Source organism: Chiloscyllium plagiosum, chromosome 1 (genome assembly GCF_004010195.1).
Source record: "Chiloscyllium plagiosum isolate BGI_BamShark_2017 chromosome 1, ASM401019v2, whole genome shotgun sequence".
Lineage (NCBI taxonomy): Eukaryota > Metazoa > Chordata > Chondrichthyes > Orectolobiformes > Hemiscylliidae > Chiloscyllium > Chiloscyllium plagiosum.
In genome coordinates, this window is record NC_057710.1 from 134,290,430 (window position 1) to 134,303,093 (window position 12,664).

The window sequence follows — 12,664 nt, forward strand, 5'->3', positions numbered from 1 at the left end:
GTTGTGAGGGTGAGAGGTTGGAGTGGGGGAGGGGGGTCGACAGGTTGAGGCGGTTAATGTCCCGGCGGCAGTTGGAAATGAAGTGGTCGAGGGCAGGTAATAGGACAGCGCGGGGTGTCCAGGTGGATGCAGTGTGTTGGAAGGTGGGCGAGGGGTCCTCGGAAGGTGGGCGGGAGTCCTGATTGTGAAAGTAAGCTCGGAGGCGGAGGCGACGGAAGAATTGTTCGATGGCAATACAAGGGGAGGACTGTCTTATGAGAAGTTGAATAGGTTGGGGGGATATTCAATGGACTTAAGAATGACAGGTGACCTTATTGTAAGCATATTCTTAGGGGCATGATAGATTTGGAGAGGTTGTTTCCCCTTGTGGGAGAGCAAAGGGCCTTACCTCAGTCAATCTGTGGAACATGTTACTGTGGAACATGTTACTGCTGGGAACTGTTGAAGCTGGGTCATTTGGCATTTTCAAGGCTAAGGTTTAACTAGTAAGGGAATTAAGGGTTATGGGGGAAAAGCACAAAGGAGTTGAGGATTATCAGATCAGCTATGATCTTATTGAATGCTGGCCGCAGTGATAGATTAAATAAGTGGGCAAAATAATAGCAGACAGAACACAATGTATAACAATAAGATCATCCATTTTAGACAAAAAGGTAATGTGAATACTTCCTAAATGGTGAACGTTAAGAGCTGTGGATGGAAAGAAATTTGAGATCCAAGTACAGAAATCACTCGACAGGAACAAAAATAATTTAAAAGGATAATGGATTTGGGCATTTGTATTCAGTTAAGGGGTGGAAGCCGTGTTACAACTTCACAGAGGTCTGGCTAGACTCCATCTGGAACAGTTTTGGGCAACAACCCTCAGCAAGAATACAGAAGACTTGGAGAGGAGCTAGCACAGAATTACCACAACAATGCCAGAGTTAAGAGAGTTAAGTTTTAAGGAAAGGTTGCAGAAATTAGGTTATACTCTTGAATAAAGGTGAGGAGGAACACTGGGCAGATTCACTACTTTTCAAGAAGCAAGAACTGCTTTTTATCCCCTGAACCAGCACAGATGGACTTGTATCTATTCAAACTTATTTATTCAAATTACAAGGGATTTACAACCACACAGCAATCTTTCACAACAACTTTGAAGTGGAAGCTTAGATGACACAATTAATTAAGTAGTTATAGGCAAGTTAATTGACCACTGAATATGTTACAAGGATACCAAACAGAACCAGGAAACAACTGATATTTTCCTTCCTTAAAACACTCTGATGTCAAATACTGCCACTGGTCGACTTAGCTCATTGATTGTTGTAAGGTTCAGTTCTTAACTATTCCAGCCAAGAGCACAGCTTGGGAACATGCATGCCAGCTAGCTTCTGCTATTTTTTTGTAACTCCCATATGCTTTGCCATTTTAAGGTCTTGGGGAAAATAATCGTCCAAAAGAAATAACTGGAATTCATAATATGTACTACAGTTGGTTCCACTACAACATGCATTTCTTCAACACAAATTGGCTATAATGCAATTGAACAATTTAGACCATTATTTGTAGAACACTAACTTCCCTCACCTGTATTGGCTATAACACGATTCTGGTCCCATTGGTTTAAATGGTGCTGCTATTACACTATTTTCTTTTAATGCAGGATTGCATGGGAATGGAACTATCATACCAGAACAGACTGTACAAATAATTCTTAATCCTTATTTTACAAAAATTAAAAGATAAACATTTACAATATCTATTAATTATAGATATAATTGGAGCAGTTGCAAATAAAAAATACTTTAAACTTTAATACAAAAAAACTCACCTTTTTTGCTGATCAGAGCTTGAAGCAGACTTGGTCCTCTGTTTCACCTTTTGCAGCCTTTGTTGCTATAAAGCACACACATAGATTAACTAATTATCTTTAGTTCATTCGTTACTATTACTTTATTTTTTAGACCAGAAGCTGGAAGATGAAGCAAGATGCAAAATATACAAGGTTTAACTTGCAGGTAGAGCCTCCATCAAGGTGGCCTTAAATAAAAAACATGAGTAGTAAAGCAGAAAGCAAACTACCAAGGGAGGAAAAGTATTGAGCAGAAACTCTTGCAAAATATTTCCAAAATAAAATATTTTTTCATTTCCTGCCTCAGGATCAAGTATCATACCAGAGCTAATCTTGAAATACTCCTAATGCAGTCGTGAAAACAGGCAAAATATGTATTTATATCAGATCAGTGAGCTACTCACTAAAATAAACAGATTGAACTGCAATTTAATTTCTTAAACAACATTTAAAAATTTTTTAAAAAACTTCAAATAGGTTATTGCAATATTACCCAGGTGTATTGACCAAATGACTTCAGGATGTAAATAACTTACTTTTATATCAAAAACAAGGAACCATAGATTCCTGAAATCTGAAAAACAATTTCTGGAGAAACTCAGCAAGTCTGGCAACATCTAAACAAAAAAAGTGTTAACGTTGAGTCCAGCGACCCTTCTAAAGAACTGGAGTTCAGAACTTCTACGTTCTTGCCACAGATGCTTTCAGAGCTGCTAACTTTTTCCAGCAATTTGTTTTTAATTTTATATAACATCTTGAAAATACGGAAATGCTTAAGGAGCTTCACATAGGAGTGGACATCGAGCCAGAGAGAATAATTGTCAAAAGCTTGCACAAAGAGATAGCTTTCAATAGGGATCTTACCGATGAGAGTCAAAAACACAGATGGCGATTTAGGGAGAGAGGTTAAAAACAATGACTGCAGATGCTGGAAACCAGATTCTGGATCAATGATGCTGGAAGAGCACAGCAATTCAGGCAGCATCGAGGAGCTTCAGCAAAATCGACGTTTCGGGCAAAAGCCCTTCATCCTGATGAAGGGCTTTTGCCCGAAACGTCGATTTTGCTGAAGCTCCTCGATGCTGCCTGAATTGCTGTGCTCTTCCAGCATCATTGATCCAGATTTAGGGAGCGAGCTCAGTGTCAGTAAGACCAAATGTCAATAATGGGACAAAAGAGTAACAAATGCATAAGGCCAGAAATGAAGCACTGTAATTGGTTGATGATTGTACAGCTGGAGCAAGTTACAGGCAGAGGATGGGATGAGGAGCCCTCTGATGAAGGGATTTGAACTGAAAAGGACAGAGTCAAGACTTTACATTGAAATATAAAAAGGAAGAGGAATAGGCCATTCAGTTCTTCTAGCCAGCTCCAAAATTCAACATGATCATGGCTGATCATCCAACTCTGTCTCCTGTTCCTGCTTTCTCCCAATAAGCTTTAGCACTAGACATCTACCCCCCTTTTTGAAAACATTCAATGTTTTATCCTCGACCGATTTCTGTGGCACAGAATACCACAGGCTCACCACACTCTGGGTGAAAAAAATTTTCATCTCAATCCTAAACTATCCTGTATCCTTAGACTGTGATCTCTGGTTCTGGACATCCCAATCATTGGAAACATCCTTTTTTGTCCTGTTAGAATGTTATTGATTTCTATAATTACCTTTCATTCTTCTAAACTCCAGTGAAAATACTCCTAACAGAGCCAATCTCTCTCCGTAGGTCAGTCCTGCCATCCCAGGAATCATTCAGGTAAAGCTCTGTGACACTCCCTCCATAGACAGAGCATCCTTCCACATATGAGGAGGCCAAAACAGTGTGGTCTCACTAGGGCCCTATATAATTACAGCATGACATCCCTGCTCCTGTACTTGAACCCAGTCACTATGAAGGCTAACATACCACTTGCCTTCATCACTGCCTGTTGTACCTACATGCTTACTTTCAGGGACTGCTATACAAGCACTCCCAACTCCTGTTGCACTTCTCGCTTTCCAAATTTGTTACAGATAACAATCGGCCTTCCTGTTTATGCCAAGGTGGATAACCTCATTAATCCATATTACTTCATTTGCCAATTTAGTCAAACTGTCCAAATCACAGTGAAGCATCTTTGCATTCTCCTCACATTTCACCCTCCCACCCAGCTTTCTGTCATCTGCAAACTTGATATTACATTGAGTTCCCTCATCTAAATCATGATATATTGTGAATAGCTAGCATCCAAAAATTGATCCATGTACCCCACTATTCACTGCCTGCCACTTGGAAAAAGACCGATTTCTCCTACTGTTTCCTGCCAAACAGTTCTTTATCCCGATCAGTACACTACCCCCAATCCCAAATGATTTAATTTTATACGCAAACCTCTTCTTATGTAGGCTCTTATCGAAAGCCTTCTGAAAATCTAAGCAAGCCACACTCACTGGCTACTCCTCAAACTTTTCTACTTAGATCCTCAAAAAAAAAGTTCAGTTGATTTGCCAAGCATTATTTTCCTTTTTGTAATTCCATGCTGACTTGGTCTGATACTGTCACTGTTCTCCTAGTGCTCTGCTACTAAATCTTTTTATAATGGACTCTCGCACTAGCCTCAATAATGATAATAGGGTATCTGGTCTATAATTCCCTGTTGTCTGCCTCTTTTTATAAATAATGGGGCTATATTAGCCACCCTCCAATCCTTAATGACTTTTCTAGAGTCTATAGAATTTTGAAAGATGACCATCAATGCATCCATTTATTTCAAGGGCCACTTCTTATAGTGTGGGGTGTAAATTATTGGTTTATAATCCCAATAATTTCCACAACACCAATCCCCTATTAATATTAATTTCCTTCTGTTCCTTTTCCTCATTACAGGGTGGTGTTCCCTAGCATTTGCGACATTATTTGTCTTCCCTTGTGAAGACAGAACCAAAATATGTATTTCTTGGTTTATCGTCTTTCTGTTCCCCATTATATAGTAAGGAACTTATATTTGTCTCCATTCGTCTTTTTATTTTCATATATCTATATAAGCTCTAACAGTCAGTTTGATTAGATTCCCCACAGTGTGGAAACAGGCCCTTTGGCCCAACAAGTCCACATCGACCCTCTGAAGAGTAACCCACCCAGACCCATTTCCCTCTGACTAACGCACCTAACACTATGGGAAATTTAGCATGGCCAATTCACCTGACCTGCACATCTTTGGACTGTGGGACGAAACCAGAGCACCCGGAGGAAACCCACACAGACACGGGGAGATCATGCAAACTCCACACAGACAGTCGCCTGAGGCTGGAATTGAACCTGGGACCCTGATGCTGTGAGGCAGCAGTGCTAACCACTGAGCCGTTTGTAAGTTATCTGCAAGTTTACCCGCAAGTTTACCCTCAATTTATACTTGCTGCCTGTTAATTTCTTAGGCTTCTTTTGCTGAAATCTAAACTGCTCCCAGCCCTCCGATGTGTTGCTTTTTTTGCCCAATTTGCATCCGCTCTCCAGTCAAGACTGTTTCATTATTGGAAAATTATTCATTTTTCCATGTGATTTTGTGGATGGAATCTTCTGCACTTACTTGCAGATTTTAGAAGGGTGGTTAAAGTTTCGGTATTAACTTCTCGTAATCTTTCGGGCAGGTCGGCTTTCCTGATGTCCTCTACATTTGTTAACATGTCATGAATACTCATCGACACTTTGGCTTGATGGAATTACTATCCTATCTCCCAAATTTGCACAGCATGTGTTCACAACTTGACCATACATGAGAGGCGCATACCTGGTGAGATAGTCATCTTCTCCAAATCATGGAGTGTACAAACATCAACTAACTTGCCTCCTTCAAAACCAAGCCACTTATCTGTACAAATGCTTACAGTTTAAGGAGTAAATCCTGATGAGGACAAGCAATTCAAGAAGTTTCAGTTGGAACGTAGTCTTGTTTGTTGTTGTTAGTCACTTGAGAGTAAGGGGTTAAGAAACCTTACCAAGCAAGCTGCCTCCCTGGTTTCCATACCAGCAACCTGGCCAGAATGGGCAGGGAAGCTCAAGCAAAAAGGTTCCGATCAGGGTGGATCAGGTAGGAAGAAACAAAATAGAAGAGATTGAATTAAAGGACCTTTATCAGAGGCACTGTGTCAATCTGGGGAATGGAGGAAGGAAACTGGGATGGACAGGACAGAATCAGTGTTAGGGGCAAGGGGACAAAGAGGTGAGGTCTGTAATGTTAGGTCAGGGAATGGAATGGAAGAATTAGTGAATTAGGGGGGGAGAAAGAACAAGTGACTTGAATAACATTGGAGATGGGAGTCACATCAGGAAATAGTAGGATTATTAAGCAAGATAATGGTAAGGCTGATAGTCTTGTAGAAATTGAATACAGACCGACCATGCCAGAAGAAAGGAGAAGGCTATCTATAATACTGGTGAAAGAGACGGGAAGGTGGTAGGTGAAGCATAGTGTGAAGTCTGAACAAATCAAATTAAAACTTAACCACTGTCTTTCTCCTAAATCAATCTACAAAAGGCAGTCTTGTAAAGAATGCGTAACCCAAATGGGAGGGTCCCCAGTTCTGTTTGCACATGTTCTGGCACAGTGCAAAAAACACCCAAATGAGAGGTATCAAAACAGGAACTGAAAAATATTGTTGCGTGCTCAGTTAAGAACTTAGTACTGATAGGAAGGAGTAATTGCAGAATAAAGGTGTAGAAGCTCCATCAATTCCTAACATTAACATTTGAACCACATGCTGTGGTCTATTTAACTGAAAAAAGGACACTAAAGACTCATCAATAGTGGTGATGGTGGAAAGGCTTATGCTATGTGCAGCCGTGCATGAGCATTCACTGACCCATGAATCTGAAAGTTAAAGTCATGCAACAAAACTGTAATACAGACGGGAGATTCCAAAGTTGCTGGGCTATATCACAGGGGGATCAAATACCAAGAGTCAGACTGCTTTTCATGCATGCAGCAATTGACTCAAAGTAAAGATCTGAGGCAAGGTTTTACGCTAGATTTTACATTAAGGTATGTGGACAATCAGAATTATGAGATGATTACGGTGTAGAGGGATTTCTGTCCTAAGGGGAACGTTTCCTTAAATGTTACAGTAGTTTGCTTGGCATAACTTTATTTGTTCCCTCTGCACCAAAAATCTCCTATTACATTTCATAGCCAAAGCATTATTACGTACAGACGTGGGATTATGTGGGAGCAGTGCCTAGATGGCTCAAACCTCTATTTAAAGGAGCGTTCATGTAAGACAGAAATGTAGAGTGGCTAGCCTCTGCTGATTCGCTCACTTATGCTCCAGAACATGCCGAGAATACCAGCCTCTGCAGCACTCTCCATGCTGCTTAACATGACACACTTGTACACGTGGTACAAAGTGTAGCCCATAAGCAAAACGAATAACCAGAACCCTTATCAGACTAAAACAGAGTACAGGACTGTGCTCAAAATTACTATATTTGTTTAAAGTGCTAGTTCACACAGAAGGATGACACCCTTGCACGTAAGTTGACTTCAATGTCCTTTAATCTTTTCTTTCATATCACTGTCTTGGTGTCACCTTGACAGTTGTAGTGGAGCTTCAGAAAGCCTGTTCATGCTTTGCCAGTTTGCCACTGATAGCATTGGCAGGTATCTTCTAGTGGTCTGGGACCTGGAGATGTCTGCTTGCTGGGGTGTTTCCAGCAAACCTCCATAACACCCCATACCACCACTCCCTCAACAAGTATGACCTCCCTGGAGGGAAGTTGAAGACCCTTTGCAACTCCCCCTCTTTCACTGAGCCAATAAATTGAATGCATCCATAGCTTGAGAAATAAACTCCCCCTGCATCCACGCATGTACGCTAGAGCCACAACAGCATTCAGAACTTGGGCCGACTCTAAGTCTTTCATTATAGCCAATGCACGGTCTCTGGCACCTCTTCAGACATTTCCCTGCTTGCTCCCTTCTTCAGCTCTTCAATAGTCTACTTCAGAAGTTCAGCATTTGTACTAGACTCAGGAGAGGCCTGCACCCCAGCAAGTCTCTTGGTGTTGGAAATCTTGGCTGTTTCTTCCTTCTTTGGCTATGGGTCCATATTCTGGTGGGCACAGCATTGGCATGAGCTCAAGCCTTCTCTGGAGAGTTGTCTACTGAGTAAATGCCTCAGCGCTGCTGGGGAAGAGGCCCTCAATGGCGCAATCTGAGAGACACTTACTGTTCCTTTTTAAAATAGTTTAAAGTGGCTGATGGAGATAGCCCTGATGCTCCTCTGGGTTTTATTTTGTCCTAGATTGAGTGTGGAATCTGGAGGCTGTATGAAGAAACAAAGATTTTTTTTAATTGCACAAGCTGCCACCCTTACTCAAGGTCTTATAAATGTTGGTGCTTGATGTCCAGAAGTGGAGTAATAAATTGGAGCTTCTCAGCCTAGATGGCTTTAAATATCCGAGCAGCCCTTCATCCCTGGCATGCTCTCCTTTCACATTAGCAACTTGCTTCTTGAAGGGATTTGGAGGCTTATGTCAAGTGTTTTCTACAACCCCTCTCCCTCCCAATGATCCGGACACATTGTGCACACAGTAAGCTTGAGGTGGTTCCATGTTTTGATGATGCAGTAAAACCAATGACGTTCGTGCCTGAGTTCTAAGGTGCTCATCTCAAAGCTCTCTTTTCTGGTCCATAATTTGGAGCAGCCAGTTTGAACTGGGGTGAACAAAATTAAAAATCACAACACCAGGTTAATGTCCAACAGGCTTATTTGGAGGCACGAGCTTTCGGAGCGTCGCTCCTTCATTAAGTGGTTGTCCATCTGATGAAGAAGCAGCACTTCGAAAACTAGTGCTCCAAATAAACTTCTTGGACAATAGCTGGTGTTGTATGACTTTTCTGTCCAGCCTTTGTCCCGCATAAGTCTTTGGCGAGAAGCAATGTATACGATCTCCTGGTTGTGAAGATCAGTAATCTGTCAGTGCATAAACTGAGTGTTGCAGCTCCTTTTGTCAGAAGTGTGTGGGGCGAGGTAGCATCACTGCATTACATGCAGGGCATTTAAATTAATATCAAGGCATCTGACGGAGATATCTTGTATCCAATCTTGTGCCTGGTTTCCTCTGCAGCTGCAAAATGGGTATGAGGAATTGAACAGACAAGTTTACATGCCCTGGCAGAATTCAGCAGACCATTCACCACCTTGCGAAACTAGAACCTGGTTCTCTGGATGCTACCAAAGGATGCTGACCGTCGCAGCCATTTCTGTCCAGTCTGCTTTCATTGTATGGCAAAGGACTGACCCTCTCTTGTAGACAGCCTTCTAGGAGATAGCAAGAATCTCCAGGAAAGTGCTGCTAAATGCAGTGTCATATTTTGCCTGGTCTGCGACCTCTCCTGTACTTGGAAGTTGAAGCCTGGAAGAGAGCAGACCTTCCTGCCTGTACATAAAATTTGGTGCTTCATCCATGTATGTATATGCAATGAGCTGAGAAGAATACAATCACGTCAGAAAACCCAACCTGCCCCTAAGCAGAATACCTTCCACTTTTAGGTCTGCATCCACATATTGTCTGACACAAACAAGCTTCTACCCTGTGCTTTAAAAAAGTCTGTCAATGATGCAGGTGTTTATATGCATAACAATTTTCATTCAAAGATAGGCTCATTGCAGCAAGGCTCTCATTTATTGCCAGTTATATTAAAGATTAAAATTCACATTGATACTTGGTGAGTTTGATGTTAAACTCAATGGATTCAATTTCAAATGATGATGCTCAGGTGATTAGCCTCCTCATAGAAAGTAATGGTCGTTTGTTCAGATCATATCACTGTCGAATAATTGGATTATTGTTGATATCAAAACAATCAAATTAGAGTATGTGGACAGGATGGTAGAAACTAAGTGAACTGGTTGCTTAAACTGGCAATTCTGAATATAAACTATGGTTTTATTGCAGAAGCATCAGCATGAGTTGGTAGCACAATTGTATTAGACCTGCTGTTTTGTCAGACAAAGGAGAGGTCTGAACTGTGTAGTTTCAAATCCTTAAACAATGCCATGCTCCCCAGTATTAGAGCATCGATGAAATGTTGATGTTAATATTAAAGTAAAACTTAAAAAGCAGTCTAGCAGACTACAGTAATCCAAATAAATTTAAGTTTGAAATGTTGGCTTGCACCAGACGCAGTTATACTATGGCTGATGTGAAATCCACCATTTCAACTTCAAGGGTTCTGACATTTTGTGTAGTCAGACTGACTACCTCAAAACAAAGTTATTCTCTTCTCCATGCATCGAGCTGCAAGAGTGCAAATACCGCTGGCCTATTCAATGACCTTATCTGGTAATGTCAATACACGACCATTGATAATTTCTTCCAGCTGTATATTTATAGTTAATCTGAGCAGAGTCAATATATTTTGTGTACATTCTAAAACTAGATAAGGCTTTGCTGTTGGGGAAAAAGAACTCTACAGTAACATGACATAATTAAACTTGTAAACAAGAGACGTGTAAATAAATTTGCAGATCATAACCAAACATGGGCTTCATGCCCTCACCTCCAAAAGCTTTTTCTGCTTTGCTGCCCTGGCTGCTTCACGCTGTGCAGCATAAAATGCTTCTTCTTCTATCCTTAACTGCTCCTCTTGTGCAGCTAACTGCATGTGAACGAAATAAAAAGGTTAACAAATGATAAACCTCTCTAGAAAAAAAATCAAAATTATATTACAAGCATTTTCAGCAGTAGGTTAGTGCTCCTTACATGAATTTTAATACCAAATAAAGAATGAACAATTTAATTACAAACAAAAATGAAAACAAAGAAAAATATAAATTAAAACATAACGAGAGAATGGTAAAACTTACTCTTGCTATTCGCTACTGAGATGTCTGGATGAAATAATCCATCAATAAGGAAACTCAATATTTAGTTTCAAACACAGATGTCAGCACAGTTGGGGGGTGGGGGGTGAACACATTTTAGAAATAGGGAACGTAATTAACCCAATACTCTTTGGCTCTTTTTAATCAGCCTTCTCAGGCAAACGTTCCCTAATTTTCTGCGCTTTTATGACAGCGATGTGGTTCACTTTTGTGTGAGCTGTCTCAATGATCTTCCCTTGTCACTTATTTCATTCATTACCTCCTGTATAGAAAAGTTTTATTTAAGTACCCAAGAAACTTCTAATTGCCTATTGTTTCTGTCAAATTAAACATAATTTTCAAATCAGTGCAGATAATTTGGAAGATTTTCAATATAAAATCATTTTTAAAATTTTAAATCTGTTGGATCATTTTAACCTTTTTACCAGGAGGAGAAAAAAAACATATTTCTTTGGTCTTCTTTATAACCTGGATTCCTAATTCACACTGTACCCTCGTTAGGATGGTCACATTTCCATTTCACGATAAACAGCTCTTTTCATTTTTTTACATACTATCCCCTCTTTGAAAACAAATCAGACTTATTAAGCAGCAATGACATATATTTGACTGTGATTTTAAAAAGTGAAAAACTGCCTCTATTTCTTGGTAATCTTTCCCTTCCTGTTCTGTTCCTCAAGAAGCTGTTGATTGTCAGCACATGGGTGCCAGTCATCCTCGAATTTGTAAGACAGAAGAGTGAAAATCAAAACTGTATTCACTTTGATGACAATCTAAGCATTTTGGTGACGAACAAGAGAATACATTCAGTCAAGGTGGCTTGCCTGTAAGCCTTTCTTTACAATATTTTTTACACTGGACAGCTGCCAATACAAAATATAAATAACGAAATATTTATTCTAATAGGTAAAACCACAGTTTTGCTGCCAATTACATCGGATTGCATTATATATCAAAAAGTCACTGCAAATTAAACATATACAGCGATTTGATTGTTAAAATATATGCCATAGATGCTCATACAAGAGGTTGACAATGTCTGGAAACTGGCCTTCAATGCTTGCAAATAATGCATGCTCAAACTTTCTTCAGATTTTGAGCTCAACTTAGAGCACAAAGTTTCCAGTAAGATGGCAGTGAAGTAGGACTTTGCAGCCCTGGAGAAAGTGAGGACTGCAGATGCTGGAGATCAGAGCTGAAAACATGTTGCTGGAAAAGCGCAGGTCAGGCAGCATCCAAGGAGCAGGAGAATCGACGTTTTGGGCATGAGCCCTTCTTCAGGAATGAAGAAAGTGTGCCAAGTAGGCTAAGATAAAAGGTAGGAGGAGGAAATTGGGGGAGGGGCATTTGGACCACCCACCACCTTTTCCTCCGCTACATCGATGACTGTATTGGCACTGCCTCATGCTCCCACAAGGAGGTTGAACAGTTCATCCACTTTACCAACACCTTCCATCCAGACCTCAAATTTACCTGGACCATCTCAGACTCCTCCCTCCCCTTCCTAGACCTCTCCATTTCTATCTCGGGCGACCGAATCAACACGGACATTTACTATAAACCGACCGACTCCCACAGCTACCTAGACTACACCTCCTGCCACCCTGCCTCCTGTAAAAACGCCATCCCATATTCCCAATTCCTTCGTCTCCGCCGCATCTGCTCCCAGGAAGACCAGTTCCAAATCCGTACAACCCAGATGGCCTCCTTCTTCAAGGACCGCAATTTCCACCCAGACGTGGTCGACGATGCTCTCCACCGCATCTCCTCCGCCCTTGAGCCCCGCCCCTCCAATCGCCACAAGGACAGAACCCCAGTGGTCCTCATCTACCACCCCACCAACCTCCCCAACATCGTATTGTCCATCGTCATTTCCGCCACCTCCAAACGGACCCCACCACCAGGGATATATTTCCCTCTCCTCCCCTATCAGCGTTCCGAAAAGACCACTCCTTCCGTGACTC

General features: G+C 41.1%; 1 protein-coding gene across 2 annotated transcripts in view; it reads right to left on the reverse strand.

Annotated features, from left to right (window-relative positions):
* ap1ar (adaptor related protein complex 1 associated regulatory protein) overlaps positions 1-12,664 on the reverse strand; it is a 121,279-nt gene that overhangs the window by 21,050 nt on the left and 87,565 nt on the right. Inside the window, exons 6-7 of one of the 2 annotated variants that reach the window (XM_043697627.1) lie at positions 10,376-10,474; positions 1,817-1,881 (exon numbers count right to left, since the gene is read on the reverse strand). In XM_043697627.1, the coding sequence (XP_043553562.1) occupies positions 1,817-1,881; positions 10,376-10,474 (164 nt within the window). The remainder of the gene's footprint in view (positions 1-1,816; positions 1,882-10,375; positions 10,475-12,664) is intronic. The other variant, XM_043697636.1, reaches the window with a different exon arrangement.